The 18,466-nt window shown below is 37.9% G+C and overlaps 2 protein-coding genes across 7 annotated transcripts in view; both read left to right on the forward strand.

The window, feature by feature from the left end:
* LOC131677940 (protein unc-13 homolog 4B) overlaps positions 1-18,466 on the forward strand; it is a 170,914-nt gene that overhangs the window by 88,506 nt on the left and 63,942 nt on the right. The window lies entirely within an intron of this gene.
* Positions 5,872-8,874, forward strand: LOC131677942 (succinate-semialdehyde dehydrogenase [NADP(+)] GabD). Its single transcript, XM_058958046.1, has 3 exons — positions 5,872-6,323; positions 6,406-6,734; positions 6,811-8,874. Exons 2-3 carry the CDS (start codon positions 6,417-6,419, stop codon positions 8,044-8,046), a joined length of 1,554 nt encoding a protein of 517 aa, XP_058814029.1. The 5' UTR covers positions 5,872-6,323; positions 6,406-6,416; the 3' UTR covers positions 8,047-8,874.

Raw genomic sequence — 18,466 nt, forward strand, 5'->3', positions numbered from 1 at the left:
ACATACTGTTCGTATGTCCTCGTTTCGACGTCGAAAGAAGAGCAATGCTTGACGTCTGTGGCTGGGACACAACCCCTGATACCCTTATTCAGCGGATGTGTCAAGCGGTGGAGAAGTGGAACGCAGTCTCGACTGCAAACACCCAGATTGCCTGTAGGCTACAGGTAATTTGGCGCACCGAGCAACAGACGACGGACACGACTAACTAGTGATTGGTTAGTTACAGCGAAAAAGGCCGAGCGCAGAAAAGTGAGTGAATGGTCTGTTCATGCTGAGGCAGGTTTGGTGCAGCGACTGGCAACCGCGTAAGGGGTAAACCCAACCACCCCGAAGCAAGGCAGAAGAGCGAGTGTATAGGCGTATATGTGGACTGCCTCATGCCAAGATGGGAGGGTCGTAGTGTAATTTGTTGGGACTTAGCTATCGATGCCTCGTGGCGTGGCAGAGGAGTGAAAGGGTGAGCATCCAAGTCAGTCTCACACGGTATGTTAAGGGTGAGCACAAAAGTCAGCCTCACATGGTATGGTAGAGGTGAGCACAAAAGTCAGCCTCACAAGGTATGAAAACGGTGAGCATCCAAGTAAGCCTCGCATGGTATGTCAGAAGTGGGGCCTAAAAAAAATGTCCCACATGGGAGGCCAGCGGGAGTGACAGGGGTGTAATAGAGTGGTACGATCGAGAGTGAACCAGGTGATAGGGTGAGCATGCAAGTCAGCCTCACATGGTATGTTAGAGGCTAGCACAAAAGTAAGCCTAGCAAGCAACGAAAAAGGCGAGCACACAAGTCAGCCTCGCAAGGAACGAAAAAGGTGAGTACAAAAGTAAGCCTCATGTGGAGTGTTAGAGAGTGAATCAAGGTGTGATAGAGAGAGCACCCAAGTAAGCTTCATACAGGACGTAGGAACGCGTGAGCGAGAGTGAATGAGTTCATCAAGTACAGCCATCCCCCCAGAAGTAATACCGAGAGGTAGTCCCTGAGGGGAAAAATGGCGGAGTCCAATGGAGTTTGGTCGGTATTAATGGCTGCGTCAACATTAGAGCCCGACACACTCCCATTACACCCCGTGTGGTAGCTTGGCATCTACTAATAGCACGTGTACTGGGCTAGTACGTAAATGTATTCTCCATTGTAAAAAAAATGCTTCTTTAGAACCTACTTGGCATAACCAGTAGTGATCATAACAATAAATAAATCGCGCACGAAAGTGTTTGCTTAGAATCGGCATACCATTATTTGCTTAGAATCGGCATCCTGTTATACTAATGCTACGGAAACAACTCAGTTTCCATTCCTGTTTTCGTATTATTTTTGCATTATACATGTGCAATTTCAACTATCTACAAAAATAGTATCTGAAACAAAACAACAAAAAAAATGAGACGCACACAAATACCTCTTTTATAAGATTCCGCATTTTTTTTCAAGCGATCGCCGGGTAAAATCAACACCGACACGAAAAACTCGTCGCGTGATAGAAAAATGGACGTTGCTGGTTTATTAAAATATAAGTAATGCTCCTCATAGTCAGCTATCTGGAGTTCAAGATACTTAGTTGGTCAATCGCATTAATACGAAAAATGATTAATTTCCCAAATTCTCGACAGCCGGCTGCCCACAGCAATTATTACATGATAACGCTATTCGCACATTTACTAACAACTATCCTTTCCTTTACATGTGGAGATGCAGAGGTTTCCTCGGTCTCTAGCAGCGACATGTATCGGACTAACATTCCTTCCTTTCCCAGAAGATCTGCATTAGGACGTGGCCGGCGTCGGTATTGATCAACATGCAGGGATCAATATAGATTGTACAATCATCATGTTATTCCCAAGCCTGTTGTTCCCATGAACATTTTGCAATCTCAATTGGTCCTGGTCAATAACGGAGCAGCAACCGCGGGCGATCTCTTATGCTTATGCATTCTGATGCAGCTGACGTTACAGATAAGTAATCGAACATTTTTTTCACTTTTTTGGACACAAAATAACAAATAAAAATAATTTTATAACAAATAAAAATAATTTTGTTGATCCCAAAATTTTGTTTCCTTTCCTACGTTTCCATTCTCTAGGTGAAAACCCAAAGTAAATGTCCCCTGCATTAGCGAGATAAACAAGAAAAGATTATCTTGCTTCGAAATTAATTCCAAAGATAAAAATAATTGTTGACTACAGGGTACTTAATATAGTTTTCTATTATAATATTTATTATAATGAAAATGCACTTGCACTTCACTATCAATAACATATACCAGTATTTCGACTACTGTTTGTGTAATGCAAGCTCATTTTCATTATAATAGCGTAGTGGAATTGAACGGGAAAAATTGACAAAAAACAAAAAGTATAGTTATCATTATTTTTATTATTTCGATATGATAGTTGAATAAATTTTGATGTATTGTACATAAAACAACAGCTTATTCTATGCTCTATTTATTAAGTAGAAGAACCAGTACGAATATGTTCAAGCAAGCTATTACTATAAGATTGCACAAGTCATGTCTCGTTATGCCATATGCTATCATCACGAGCGTGGAATGGATTATGTGTCCTCGGGCCATTCCACTTTGATCTCCGGAAAAAGTTTGAGTTTAAATGTGAATTGATTATTTGTGGATCACCGCCAATAAAAAAAAGTATGAAATAACAACACAGAAAAAAATATTTTGTGATATTAAATTTATTTTCGTGCACATATTTGAAACATGAATATAAATGTAAAATCAAGTTCCAAGTTTTGTATACACACAAATTGTCGTGCTTTCTTCAACGAATTATGTTGTAATTTGACACGTTGATTGAAACTTACAAACCTATGTTTTTTTTTGTATTTTTTTTCAATATTGCTGTAAAATAAATTACATGTAATATCACACGAACGAAAGTGTAAAATCACATGCTTTTCGATGCTCCCATTGAGTGCATCGAATTCAACTTCATTTTCAATCAAATTTTTTATTCAAGCTCTGTATGTTCACATTCGTATTGATTTACATGTCGTTTAAATTTCATTATTTTTTGGTGTGAACTTTTGTATTTGGTTAAGCGCAATATCTATGCGGATACTAAAAGCATATTTCACACGCTGCCGAAAATACAATCATTCGTTGAATAGTTAGAATCTCATAACAAATAACATAAAATATTTGAAAATTTAGAAAATTTACTTGCTACGCTAGAAAACCCAATGTAGCCCAAACCTTAAACAGAATTTAATTAAATAATATACAAACACATAAGAAAATGTATTTCACACTTGAAATACGTAATGAGAGACACCGCCATAGGTCTAATACAAACGGAAAAAAAGATTCCGCTAAATTACCCCCCCCCCTCCCTCTACCAACTAGTCCCGGACTCACCTAAATCAATATAGCTATGAATATGGTGTTAACGAACTGTAGACCATCTTGTGTTGCATCGTTTGAAAGATTATATTTTGTATGTTTATTATTTAGCCTTAAAAAAGGATCAGATACATTAGTTTTAATCTGTTCAACTTCTGAAATGTTACTTAAGACGTTACACCACTGTAGAACACAAAAATAGGCTTGATTCGGTATTTTTCTAGATGCAATAAAGAGATGATTCGAAATCTTGTAAAATGAGATTTATAGTATTAGTTCTGAAGTGCAAAACGTAATTGTTTCAAGTGATTTTGTCACAAGGTGGCGGCTGTTCAGTATTTTCCCGTAGACACCTCTTTTAGGGAAGGCCGGAAACCTATCTCCCGTATTTTTTTACCTAGGACTTAAAACTAAAGCTTTTGCAGGTCCTTATAACAATATAAAGCGAACGTAGGATTTTTTTTCGATATTTTGATTTTTCGCAAAATGGCGCTCTTATTAGAATATAATTGTTTAAAATGTCATAAACATCGACACAAAATTGTTGTTTAAAAAAATTAACCATTCAAAAAATAAAATCCTTCGTACGTTGCTGGAGAAATAAATTCTGCATATACTGTAAAAATCTCAAAGCAATAGAGAATTCATTTGTTCGAGTTACGTTTCCGGTCAGCTCCAAAAATGTGTTTTCGAAAAAAACGCAGTTAAAGTTTTCAGTGCGCTCGGGGTATGCATAAGAGGCGTTGCGGCAGATTTGAAAATTAGAACATTTAGCAATTATTGTCGCCTGTGGTTTTTGTTATGTCATTTTCAAGACCCCAATGCACATTTTCGATTTTTTTAAAATAGGGTAACTGTGCCCTAATTCACCTTAGCACCTCTATTCATCCTACCCATTTGAACACATTAGTTAGAGCAGTATCTGCTTTCTCTATTCAACGCATTGACTCAAATGGTAGGACGAATAAGGGTGCGTTGTACTCGACTTTTCGCTTCGCTCAAACGGGAGTATTTTACATTTTCCAGGCGAGATTTTTTATTGCACTGCTTCTTAGGAACGAAGCAAAGATGTTGATACCGATTTAAGAGCATTCCAATCACTGAAAGCCGAGTTATCTTCGAAAGAGTGTGATATCCCGACTAATGAGATGAATAAGGGCTCGTCTACCCTACCTTAATTCAATTCACTGGGGTACATTATGAAACTTTCTAACAAAAATAAGATACAAAAAAAAGTTTACTTTTCTTTAAAATTTAAAACAGGAAGGTTTCAACAAAAAAGGCAATAGCTCTGTAACGGTTGAGATAGAATTCTAGACAAATATATGATTACGGCGTAAAAACCAACTCAAAATTCACTTTGAACATTCCAGACAAGCAGTCACCCGCCAATCACAGATAATGGTCGCAAGAAAAAGAGAAAAGTTTTCTCTTGTATTTAGTGCTTTGAACTGTATTCGGCCAGTAACGGTTTGTCCAGAATTTCCCTTTAAAGAGAATTTTGACAGTTCGTCGCTGTTGTGCTATCTTATGACAAGCGCCATTTACCACATTTCGAGAAAAACTATTTTTAAAGTTTGAGATTGAATATCTTGAAACTTATAAATGGTATGAATTATCCAAAGAAGACAATTGATGCTTCTATCTATTCTGCATTAATCTCTCAAATATTACGAAGATCGATTGACTACGTTGCGAGTTTTTACTATGAATGTAAACAAAAGTCGCACTCACACGTGTCATAGACGTGTATTGATGACAAAATTTGTATGACGTGTCATAATCGTGCATGGAAAATTTTCCATAGAAAAAAATCATCAATTTTAAACTTTTATTCATATCTTTGTGTTCATATGGTCTATAAACAATCGGTGAAATGCATTTTGAAGGAAATAAGTCAGGGAATCTAGAAAAATATCAGTTTTGGTTACAATGTTGCCAAATATCCTTTATTTCCAGTTTAAAACTAAAACTGTGTTTTTCTCACAACTCGTGTAATTTTCTTTTGAAAATGTTTATGCAATGTGTTCCTCATATTTTCACATTTAAAAACATCTAAAACATCAATATAACTTGAGCAAATCCCTAGATACAGTGATTTGAAGCAAAAAACTCACAATTTCTCATCATGTTTTGCGCTATATCAAAGTAACCAAGTAGAATTTCAAAATTCTGAAAACGCCTTTTTGTACAGATTATTCAAAAAAGTAATGTGGCATATCTAACTCAATTTACCCCAAAATGGCGTTTGTCATAAGATAGCACAACAGCGACGAGTTAGCTTTTACGCCGTTATCCTATGTGGGTCGAGAATTACATGAATTTTCTGATGATTTACCGGCCAATGTGATCAGCTAAATGATGAACCAAACACCCTGTAGGTGAAGTAAAAACGCATTCAAGCATACGGCATTTTTTTCACGATGCGAGTTTTCAACCGGTTTAGATGAAACCTATACATTCAAATGTAAACGCTATTAGGGACGATCCGAAAAGGTCTCCACACTGTTAACGATTTCACTTTCCTTTGAGCAGAGTTTTCCTAAATTCTTAAATATCTATCACATCCTGGTTATTGATTTAGCTGAAGGGAAAACAGACATAATTTCTCTACTGATAAGGACGTCTATTTTCAATAACCCCCTATGGGGAGTGGATCATGCGCATTGGGGCGTATTTCGGGTTTTCTCTCGAACAACACTCTCAGAGAATGGATGTTATTGTTCGATCATTTTTTGCTATCTCAATACAAGAGCGCCGGGTTAATGTTACGGAGAAATATACTAATTTATACGACCTTGTTACACATGGTTTTGACAGTTTGTTTTAGTTGAGTTTTACATCTGGTTCGCAGTAGTTGCCTTTTGCTTTAGGAACCTTGGCAGTGAAATACTGTTTGTATTTACCGCATAACAATCTTATCACCACAGAAACCGAACTGTGAGTGATTACCTACATAATTATTCGAAGGTAGGTGTAGTATATGTAATTCAATTTACATATTAGAAGGAAATTAGCCATGTCAAATTCATCATTACCAAATGAATTGCAGAGAAAATCATCATGGCTATCTTGTTGTCCCTCGGTCGCTTTACGCTAGGGCGTGCGGTTGGCGTTGGGTTTGCAAAAATAAATGGTATTAGTTTAATACGACGCACCATGCACCTCCAGCAAAATCAAGCATTCGTTAATGGTAAATGGGTGGGAGCACGAAGCGGCGAGACGTTCGAAATTACAAACCCGGCCAATGAGCAAGTAATCGGAACTGTGCCAGACATGGACGTAGATGACGTTAACGAGGCAATTGGATCTGCTTACGATGCATTTTATGATAAAGGGTGGCACAATAGTACGGCTAAAGAACGAGCGGCGCTTCTGAAGGTATGCATTTATAAGATTTATTAAGGCTTTGTATATATTCGATGCAGTCTATATTAATTATGTTAAATCATTGTAGAAATGGTTTCATCTATTGGAAATAAATCGGCAGGAGATTGCTCGCATAATGACCGCAGAATCGGGAAAACCTATCGCGGAATCGCTGGGAGAAATCAGCTATGGTAACTCTTTCGTAGAATGGTTTGCTGAGGAGGCTCGCCGTATATATGGCGAAATCGTCCCTACGCCACAGGCAAACCGACAGATGATGCTGGTGAAGCAACCGGTAGGTGTGGCGGGTTTGATAACACCCTGGAACTTTCCACATGCCATGATAACCCGTAAGGCCTCCGCTGCTATAGCTGCCGGATGCACCGTGGTTATCAAACCAGCCGAGGATACTCCACTAACAGCCTTAGCATTGACTAAGCTGGCGGAGGAAGCGGGATTTCCGAAAGGAGTGTTTAATGTTATTACAAGCAGTCGTAAAAACGCCGCTAGCATCGGGGAACTACTATGTAAAAGTGAGAAGGTGGCAGCGATTTCATTCACTGGTTCGACGGAAGTTGGAAGGTTACTGTACAAACAATGCTCCGATGGAATCAAAAGAATCGGATTAGAACTAGGTGGGAATGCCCCATTTATTGTATTCAGTTCAGCTGATCTAGATAAGGCTGTAACAGGAGCTATGAACTCCAAGTTTCGAAACTGTGGTCAAACTTGCATATCGGCTAACAGATTTTTGATTCAAGATGAAATACATGATGAGTTCATTGCTCGTTTAACGGAAAAAATTAAAGCACTCAAAATTGGAGACGGCAGTCATGATGGAGTTCAAATCGGTCCTCTAATAAATCATTCTCAAGTCAATAAAGTAACCGAATTCGTGGAGGATGCAAAACAAAAGGGAGCACACGTAGTCTACGGTGGTCATCAACTATCACAACATGGTGCACTGTTTTTCGAACCCACGATTATTACCCATCTTCGAGATGATATGCGGTTGTACAAAGAGGAAATTTTTGGACCGGTGGTTTCGGTCATTCGTTTCAAAACCGAAGAAGAAGCGCTTCAAATTGCCAATGCATCTCAGAGAGGATTAGCAGGATATTTTTACAGTAATGATTTGAACCAGGTGTTTAGAGTGTCTAAACTTTTGGAAACAGGAATGATTGGAATAAACGAAGGATTGATATCCTCGGCGGAGGCTGCTTTTGGAGGAATCAAAGAATCGGGAATCGGGAGAGAGGGCTCCAAATACGGAATTGATGAATATGTCTATATCAAATATCTGTGCTATGGCAGTCTTGAATGAAGCTTATAATATCGATCAATGTAATACTATAAGACGGTTAAAAGAATATCATATACGATTACTTTAGCTGCAATGAGCTGGTTAGGCGTCTCACACAACTATCTAAATTCGTACACCAATAAACATAGACATAAATAATTGAGAAACATACACAAGCGCTTTGAGAGAAATACTATATGGTCTAGCAGTCTAATGTGGTATAATATTTAAGTTAGAAGAGTTTTTACTAGGTCATTTTTCCAACTATAATGTTTTTCGATGATGTATACTAAGGATTTATTTTTTGAAAAACGCCATGACACAAATGACACAAATACTATCTTCAAGCGTGGATGAAAATAATTAACAAAGACCACATCAGATGAGATTGTTTTCAACGAAGAAGTTGCATCAGACTTCGTGAGACAGATCGGCAAAAGCTCAATAGGAAACACTTGCGAACGACACAAAAACAAGAGTGAAAACAAGATTATCACTCACACTGTTACAGTATGTAAGTAGATTGGCGCACAGTGGTTCAAAACTGAAGAGTAAAAGTTTGAACTTTAGAAAATATTCGCAATGAATATATACAATAAAGTTACATTCATCTTAAAAGATTAACCAAAAATCCATTGAAAAATGTGATCGTTACACTGCATGTGCATTTAAACACCTCGCTGAGATTAATAACATTGTTGTTTGAGTTTGGTGCAAACAGTTCAAGGCAATTACAGTCATGTTAGTCTTCCAAGCTTAGAGTAAGCAGTTAAAATAACAAATAATTAAAATAACAAATAATTAAAATAATAACAACAAAATAAAGAAAATGATTTATACTTCAGCATATACCTTCATTTGCTTATTTGACACGACACACATTGATCACCTTCCATACAAAAGTCGGATAAAACCTCAAAAGTGGCCCGAATTTGATGAAAACTTCACGTTATGGTAATTTTGTGACATATTCATATTAAATGTTTGTTTATTGTATTGTTCCTCAATATTTTGGCACTTAGGCTGGTTCAAAATTAAACATTCACGAAATTAAACATTGCACTATTTCTGAAAATTCATTTTCAAAAAATTTGGTGTAGTGAATTGTTAGCAGAATACACATTTTTCCATTGTTGATAATGTTGACAGACATTCATAAATTATATTATGTACCCCGGGGTAATCAAACACTACAATGCGTCTTCATCAGACACATCATGAAAAATCATCTTTTTCATATCTCGGGGCAAAACGCGACATTCATTTTTGGAAAGTACACTAATTTTTAAGAGTCATGAACTACAAGCGATCTTTTCGAACTTTCGTCCTCAAGACTTTATATTTTGAGAAGACTCTATTCAACCTGTTTTCAAACAGAGAAATATGTTAAATTATGAAAAGTCCAAAATAAAATTTTGAGGTTTTGTCCAGCTCGACGATGCTGTGCGACACGATGCGTGACCTCAACGGAACCGGTCTTTTATATATTTAATTGTTATTTCATTCGTTAAGCCTCTTTCGAGCATACCCTCAAACGGGGTAACTTGCAACAACGGGCTAATAATTATGTTAACAACTTGACATCATGGCTGTCAAATGCTAGCATATTGTAATCATGCACTGTCGGTCAGTATATTCTATTTTGTTAGAGCGAATGTTCTGTATTTTAATTTTTTTTGCAATAGAAAGGAAACTGGAATATCGTGTATTATGTACTCCATTTGAATGTACAGAGGTCAAAATGTGCAATTTCATGTCTTTAATCATTTTACGACTAAACCACAACCAAGCTTGTTATTTGCTCACACACTGTGCACAAAGAGCGAAATACACCGATGAAAAATGAGCAGCACAAGAATACTGCGATGAGCAGATCACCCACACAAAGAGAAACTTGAAAACGAAAAAGAGAAAGAGCTGTGCACCAAGAGATGCAGAATTTCGCACAAAGAGTCACCTTGAAGAGCCACTGGCAAACAGGGGGGACGGTGAATAAAACTACAATTCAGATAAAGTTTGATCGGAAAAACTTTTTTAATATGTTTTAGGTTGCATTCCCTGCTTCCGTGCGCGTGGGACCAAGAGCTTCTTTATTTCTACTCTAGTATGTGTGCCACTGTGGAGTAGAATGCACACATGTGAGCAACACACATCGGAGGTGTGTAGACTGTCCGGTGCGATCACCGGTTTATACAATGCCTCCCGGCCTATCTGGGCGTGTATGACGCCAATGAAGAGCTTAACATTCCGCCGTGGGCAGCTATCACAGACACAAAATGCATTTTTCTCGTTCTGGGGTCTCGCATTTTTCCTAGCACTATAAAGCTGGTTCCCAGCTGTCGCTCTAATAGAATGTAGTTTAAGCTTTCGAAGTTGCGAGTTTTCAACTCGTCGTGAAGGATTCGTTCGAACCCAGGAAAGCTAAGTGATTTGCAGTTCCACGTTCTAAGTTTCCAATCGTAGTCCTTTTTCGTCACGTGGGCCTTGGCCGATTGTTCCGATCCGTATTTTCTTGTTCGCAACGTGGTGTTTTCAGGGGGACTTGTTGGGCTTGACCAAACCTCCTGTCGGAAAACCGCCGTGCGGGGTTTCTTTGCAGTCCGCCTCCGCACATAACTGGCACCGACGACAGGTAATTAAGTTCTGCCAACGGTATGGTTATAGCGCCCATGATCGCTCTCACCTCCTCATTTGACTACTACTGCAGAAGCCGATAGAACCCAGTCGATAACAGCCTACAGATTAAATGTCATCAATGTACGCTCAGAGAGGCATGAGGAGCTTGTGAACACTAGGAAAAATCACCATTCAACCTTAAAAGCTGACGGTTTCTAAATTATATGATTTACCACGAGAAAAGTATATATTCTTCTATATAAGTATATATATTGAGCTTGTGCGACCACCCTTGGCTGCTACTCTGTTATCGATCTATCTGTTATTCGAAGTAGCTAAAAATCTTTCAAGCTTGTGTTACTACACTGCTGGCCAATAAAATAGGTGTGATATAAAAATACATGAAATTTTGAGTTTTCTCTAAAAATATTTTTTATTCCAATATTTGATAGTTAGGCACAGTCGTAAATATGAAAAAGAACACTTTTATTTGTAAATTCATTGTTATGCTTGGCCGGAACTCTCTCTTTCCCATGAAATCCAAAAAAGCACCTGGTCAATGAAATGGGTGTATTGTAATCCTTTGCATTAAAATTTTTCAAATCCAATGATTTTAAGACTTTAATATTTTTAACAACTAGTAGCCTGTGTAACCTCCCTTATTCAACCAAATTTTATCCATTCGCCTTGGCATTGAGTCATTCAAACGCTGATAAGTTTCCGTTGGCATAGTGTACCATTCCTTTTAAATTGCTTCCCACAAACGACCCTTATTTCTGAAATTTTGACCGGATAACTTCTTTTTAAGTACATTTCGTAGATTTTCTGCGGGATTAATGGTAGGAGATTGGTGGGGTCCGAAATTATAGTCACTTTATTATCCCGAAATCATTCCTTTACATACTTCGATGTGTGTTTTCGATCAATATCTTGCTGAAACTGCCATATAAAGGCACGTTATCTTTGGCATATGACTGCATGACATCCTTTAGGATGTCCATCCTTTAGCCTTGCATTCGAATCTTGCCATTATAGTGGTGTTGCGAAAAATAGGACCTGCGCCATTCAACGAAAAGTAGCCCCAAACCTCATTGTTCTCGCATCCGTGCTTTACCATATTTTGCGTGTGTCACAGATCAAACTTTTTGCACTTTAGACGTCTAACGTTTCGTTGTGCATCGGAGGAAAACAGGTTTATCTTTGATTAATCCCTCCGAAGGATATGTCGCCATTTTTTGATTCCTTCTGAACCAGGCCCATTAACGGTGTTGAAAAGTAAATTGCATATTTCTGCGAAGTCTTTTGCTTCGCAATAGTGGAACCTTTTTAGCAATTCTTTCTGGAAGATTGCAGTTTTACAGCCTACGGCGAACTGTTCTCGGACTTACCACAATTCCAATTTGTGCTGTAATAGTCCTGGATGAGGCGAATGGATCAGATTTCGCTGATAATGAAATACAATGGTCAGATGCTGTGGATGTTTTCTTGGGGTTTTTTGCGTGTATTTTTTTTCAAAGGGTTTAAGGCATTTGTAAATAAGTTTTCGGAATGCCAAAGTGTATTCGCGATTTATTTGTACGTCTTATCTTCTTTAACAAAATTTCTTAGCAAAACTAGTTCCACTTGAGTACAGTGAGATGCTCGACCCATTCTATAACAAATCTTTGACTTATTCAACAATTTAAATACATTTATTAGCACGCAGAATACAAACTTTACCAAATTAAACCTATAATAGTATTGAGTAAAATAATAACCAGTTAATATATTTCACACACCTATTATATTGACCACACAAAAAAGCCTGTGGCAGTCTTATTTTGCATTTGACAAAGATTGCAAATATTATCAGCGCCAACAACCCACTAGTAACTTGACAGATACCAAGGCTTGTGTGTGCGGTAGGTGTGACTGAGACTGCTGTAACTTGGTATGTGTAATTGAGAGAAAAACAAAATAATCTATAACACACCTATTTTATTGGCCAGCAGTGTATGTTTCGATTGCCGCAAGGTTCTACTGTATCGATTTTGTTGGCTATTTTCACCAAATTTAAGACTAAGAGACAACGAAACCAATGGAATTGAAAGACGAATAGGTATTCTAGAGTGAATCAGTTATAAATTTAGTACGGAAAACTAGGACCAGGCAGGCTAATATGGACATGATCGAAAGGAAATATGAAGAGTCCTTTGCCTTCTGCTAAGTAGGAGTTGGGCGTTGCACCCAAGTCTACCGCATGGTCATTGATGGAACATAACTCATCATCATGTTTTACCGCCGACGCCGGCAAAAGAACCTTCACAAATACTCGCCTAGAACGACCATGCGATGATGCCAGCAGAAGAAGAAAATGATGATAATGGTAAAAGTGTTTATTGATCAATACCAGCACCGACCAGGCCCGAACGTAGATGGCGGAAGGAAAGGTATGGAATGTTAGTCCGACACTTGCTTTTACTAGAGGCCGTGTATACTACTGCACACTCCACAAGTATCACAGAAGGAGGATATTTGTTATAATATAAAAGTATAGAAGTTCGATTCTACTTCTTCATAAGCCGCAGACCAGAAAGGTGACTCACTCCACTATCTGGACAAGATATCGATCCATCAACTCAAAGACCGCGGAACAACGGGTATACTTCCCTTCCGAAGGAAGGCGTTACCACATATTTTTTTCACCTCAGAAGAATCTTAACTACCTCGGCTGGGATTGAATCCAGATTAACTGGAATGAGTGGCGATCATGCTTACCACTCAACCACAGGCGTCGTCACATATAAATGAATAAAGGTATTAAACTCTTTATTGCTTTCTTTGATTTAGAATGGAATGATAACTGCTGGACTGTTTTTATTTCTGAGCTTTCACTATATTATCCAATTTACATTATATTTAAGAATTTTCGAAAAATCGATGAGTTTCGTCAAAACACCCTCCAAACCAAATTTCTGGCTACAGCACTAACAACCACCATCTCCAAAGGCACAGCATCCATCGCACAAATACAATACTGGACTAAATCAATGAATCGGTAAAAATACTCTTGGTAACCTGGTGCATCGGTAAACAATACTGTACAATATATGTTAAATGCTAAAGTTACTTTATTATTTAAGATAGCTAGTCCTGGTATCAAATATTTGCCTGCTTAATTTGCTGATGCTGTATGAATTAAAAACATCCGCAAAATCGATTTTTTTTTTCAATAATTTCCATTCTATTTCGCTTCTCAAGTTTGTCAATCGCATCAGTATAAAAATTTCCGCCATATATGTATTTATTTTATCTTGACAATCATTATAACTCCGTAGTGCATCTCATATCTTGCGTAAGAATAATTGTTTTGAATGAGTTTTACTGAAGAAATCGAACAACTTCACTGTTTGCAATAGTCTACAATAAAACTATCTTTTGACTTATTTGCTTGTTTTATGCTAGTTTTATTTTAGCACACAGAACATTTTTACAACCACAAATAAACCTCAAAAGTTCTATTGTTATATTGTTGAAGTCATAACAAAGTTGTATAGATTACGGAGCAAATCTAAGGAAAGCTACATAAAATCATGAAAAAAATTATCGGCTTCGATGGTGCCTTCTTGAAATCAAAATAAAACAATGATAAATCTTTCAACCACTTCAATTGTTACCAGTGGCGGCGCGAGTTTTTTGCCGCTCGGGGCAAAAGTTTTATTTGCCGCCAGTTTTATTTCGAACGCATCAAAAGAGTTCGATTACCTTTTCATATGCGACAAATATGATTAACGGATACCTTTTAGCCGAATTCTGATTGGCCGAATGCTAATTGGCCGAACGCAGCTTAGCCAAATGGGTAATTAGGTCGAATACTATTCCATTTATTTGAATGACCATCCTATAAGTTCATCAGCGCATATTTCTTCTTACCTCCAGCATTTTCAAAAAGATGCGGACCTTCTTTAAGAAACAATACTTCTTTCAACTATTACCAAATATATTCTTTCCGGAAATTTGAAGCATTACAAGTATATTTTTCGTCTTTAGTAAAGATGTTCGCAAAAACAATCACACTTCAAGAGAAATTAATCTTTGCAACTACTTCACCAAAACGAAGACCATTGCAACTACTTCACCAAAACGAAGGATCATCTTACAACATTTCTGAAGACATGGTCGTTGTACACTTTGCCGTTTCCCGTGAAGAGTTTTTCGCAGGGTTTGGGCAAAAAACACTGAAACGGTTTGACAGGAAAATAAATTCCATAAGTCATACATCTTAGATCGTATTTTTTAATATATGAGCGACCGAAAATAGAAGTCGCAAGGACAGAACATGCTTCGTAAAACCCATTTCAAATACATTAGATTAGATCCTTCAGCATAAGAATCGCTTACAAGATTCTCACTTGTAAAACTTGGCAAGGTTAAAACTTCAGTATAAAAACCTGTTAAAAATTTATAAATCGTACGTAGGAGCATTTGTATATCGTGATGTTCAAGAATAAAATTCAGCTAAAAAACTACTTTGAAGGAATCGGATGTTTTCTTTGTCCGGTTTTTATGCTGAAGGTTTTTTATCCTACTCTTACAAAGAAGGTGCGGTTTGTATATACTAATATGTTTGAAGCGGGTTTCACAAAGCATGTTCTGTCCTTAATCTGAGTGAGATTTTTCTGAGCACTATGGACAATCTAATCTAGACTGTAGCTTTGTGATTTGTTTGGCCTGCTGAATTTCTCGGCACAAAAAATGATCTTAAAGTTACTAACAAAGTTTTAAAGGAGCTTGAATTAATTCTTATACATGCGTGTTTTCAAAGACCCTAGGTGACAGGGCGGCCAAGATGCAACTACCCGTATTTCGTATTTTTATTTATTTATTTTATTTATTCAACTTCATCTTTGACGCAAAGCGCCATACGGATTGCTATTAAAACTAATTACATAACTACTATTCATCACAATACACACAGCATATCAAATTTACATAACTTAACATACACAAAAACTCTTATTCTGTCGGTTCCCATACGTTAAATTTCTCGTGAAATTCGCGAAAGCAAGTCCTTCTCGGCCAAGTCGCCGGCGACAATTTGTAAATAAACTAGCAAAAAGTAAAATGCGGTACACTACGTTGTTTTGTCGTACTGCTGCCGTTACTCAGCAGAAAGGTGGTGTTTTTTCTTAACCAACCATTCGGGATCCCAACGCAGTGACCGCGTTCTCCTTTGGTCGTTTTATTTGCTGCTTCGGAAGCGGTCCTTAACGATTAGCTAGGAAGGTGAGTGAGGTTCTTTTGTTGGAATAGTGATAGGATGACTAATCGCCGTGTCCACTCTGTGAATGGCCTAGTAGACACCTGCTTCGGCCTCCTTGGTGATTAGCAATGAAGGAGGACAAGGCTCGTTTAGCTGAACTACCACAGTGAGTAAGAATCAGCGTTGTCTATGGCCCCTTTATAGCTAGCCGAGGAAGCGAGAGGTTTCTTGGCGGGTAGCTTCTCTTTACCGAAGACCCTATTCCAACAGAAGCACAGACCGGCACTTGAGCGGGTACAAAACTTTCGTATTCGCACACGTATTTTTTGAGCTGGAATTATCTAGCAAGGAATAGTTAACGATTGAAAGTAAATGAACTGAACTCCAACCTTTTATCCAAAATTTACTCCCTTCGCTCGATGGCCGCCTTCCGCGCGATATCAACAAATCATGAATAGCGAATTCAGAAACTTCTTCGCAGCAAGAATTGCAGTCAAACTAAACCCCAACATTTATACACAAATATAAAACAAAACTTCCTACTATTATCTTGACTAACAGAATTGTTCAAAAAACAGAAACAAAGAAAATTTACAAGGAAATGTGAATTACTAGGATTACCGGTGTTTTTTATGTTGCATAAACAATACACTTTACAGACTGTATAGTACATATTCGGGTATTTTTTCACCCGGTGCAAAATTGTTACCCCAACGAGTTACACAGTGCGTCCATTAATGACATTTAATCTGTAGGCCATCGTCGCCTTCTGTTCATAGCTGCGAAATGCGAGGATTCAACTATCATCAACGTGCGCTGTCCACACGAAGCAAGACCCGAAAGCAATTAAAATGCATTTCACACGCTCCTGGTGTGTAGTTATGGCAACTGCTTATGACGGGATAGATGCTCATTGTATGCGACCTGAATGGCTAGATAGACAATGTACAAATCGGTGATCGATCCAGTCAGTCAGCATACCTTGAACGATAATGGCCAACGATATGTGAACTTCGCAGACTTCCGAGGAATGCTAGAACGAGTATTACTTTTTCACCCCTCACATACGATCCATCATGGTTTGAGTGCTAGAAGGTATTCTGACGAACAAGCGCCTGCCATAAGATTGCGATAACAAGGCGATGGAGCAGCTATACTGCGATAAGTTCTACGAGACGGTAAATCGTTCGTCCAAAGGCCACATGCCGTCCTGTGCACGGCAGCTATTGGGAACCTTTTAAGGAACCAGTGTAAAGTGATCGATAGGTAGAAGCAGTGTTATGATGAACATTTAAATGGCGAATCAATAGACGTTAAGAGTAGCGCATGGATCAACCTGGAGACGTGCGCAGCTGACGACAAATTGCCGACACCGGGTCTATTTGAAGAGATCGGATAGACATAATCAACTGCCACGTAAGCTGATTAGAAAAGGAGAGGCGGCATTCCCTAGAACACTTCACTGCAAAATTTCAAAGATTTGGGAGGAGGAAACTTTGCAGAAAGATTGAATGGATGGAGTAGTGTGTTTCATTTTCAAAAAAATCAAGGCTGTATTAATGCCACATCCAAGTAATCACATTGCGAACGCCGCCTACAAGGTAATTGCTAGCAAGGGTGTTTATAGTGCAATATCAAGCGCGTTTCATAAGTGTTTACTCATATCTTGTTTCAAAGTCGCTAAAATACATTCAAACGACATCAGACATGAAATATAATTAACGAATACGGATTCCCAGATATATTTATGATTGATCAATGCTAAAATGAATCAAGTGATGGGCTTCTTTTCCAAAGACAACACCATGTGCGATAGCGCTCGCTGGTTTAATCCCAACAAATTAGTTTGCATACTCCCACTGCTTCGAGAGCGTCCGGAAACTCATCTCAGTTCAACCTGTGCCGGCATTTAGTTACATGAAAATCATGCGCAAGATAAACAGAGACGACTCTTCCAATACATCCTTTGAAATTGAGCAATAAATGGTTTTAAACTGCGTCACGTCCGTCTTTTCGCTCCCCAACATTTTTCATTATCAACAGACTCCAAAATATTTTAAATTCAAACGTTTCACTAGCGTTTGAATTTTATCGCATTTACTGAACTGTGAACAATTACTAAAAAATGAAAGTAAAATTTGCTGACCACTTCGCCCCCCTTAGCGCCGCCACTGATTGTTACTTGAGCAATACCGCCGAAAAATGAATCTTCCATTGAAATCGTAATTTTTTTTAATTTGGGTGGCCAGTTTTGAAAATGTTGACTCTCCTGTTATCATTTCTTATTTGAAGTTGATCATTCACAATTCCTTAAATGTGTCAATAGTAAACTCAGAACAAGACGGGAAATTCCAAGAAAAGGCTTTGCAAGATAGCGTAAAGTGCTTTTACTTGACATCAAATATGTAAAGTTATGGTTGAGATATTGTTCAACAGTTACGATGTAGGCAAAACATTTATTTTGCAACAGCCTATTGGAGAGTTAAAATAAAGAAAAACCTACTCATAAAACATTTTAAGCGGTTTTCTCATACCAAACGAACACATATGTTTCAATTACTGTACAACTTCATTCATATTAGA

This window comes from Topomyia yanbarensis, chromosome 1 (assembly GCF_030247195.1).
Source record: "Topomyia yanbarensis strain Yona2022 chromosome 1, ASM3024719v1, whole genome shotgun sequence".
NCBI lineage: Eukaryota > Metazoa > Arthropoda > Insecta > Diptera > Culicidae > Topomyia > Topomyia yanbarensis.

Excerpts from the sequence above, each read along its gene's own strand:
- LOC131677942 (XM_058958046.1), top strand. The coding sequence starts at position 6,417 with ATGGCTATCTTGTTGTCCCTCGGTCGCTTTACGCTAGGGCGTGCGGTT. Across the intron at positions 6,735-6,810 it reads AACGAGCGGCGCTTCTGAAG|AAATGGTTTCATCTATTGGA; the intron begins GTATGCATTTAT and ends AAATCATTGTAG.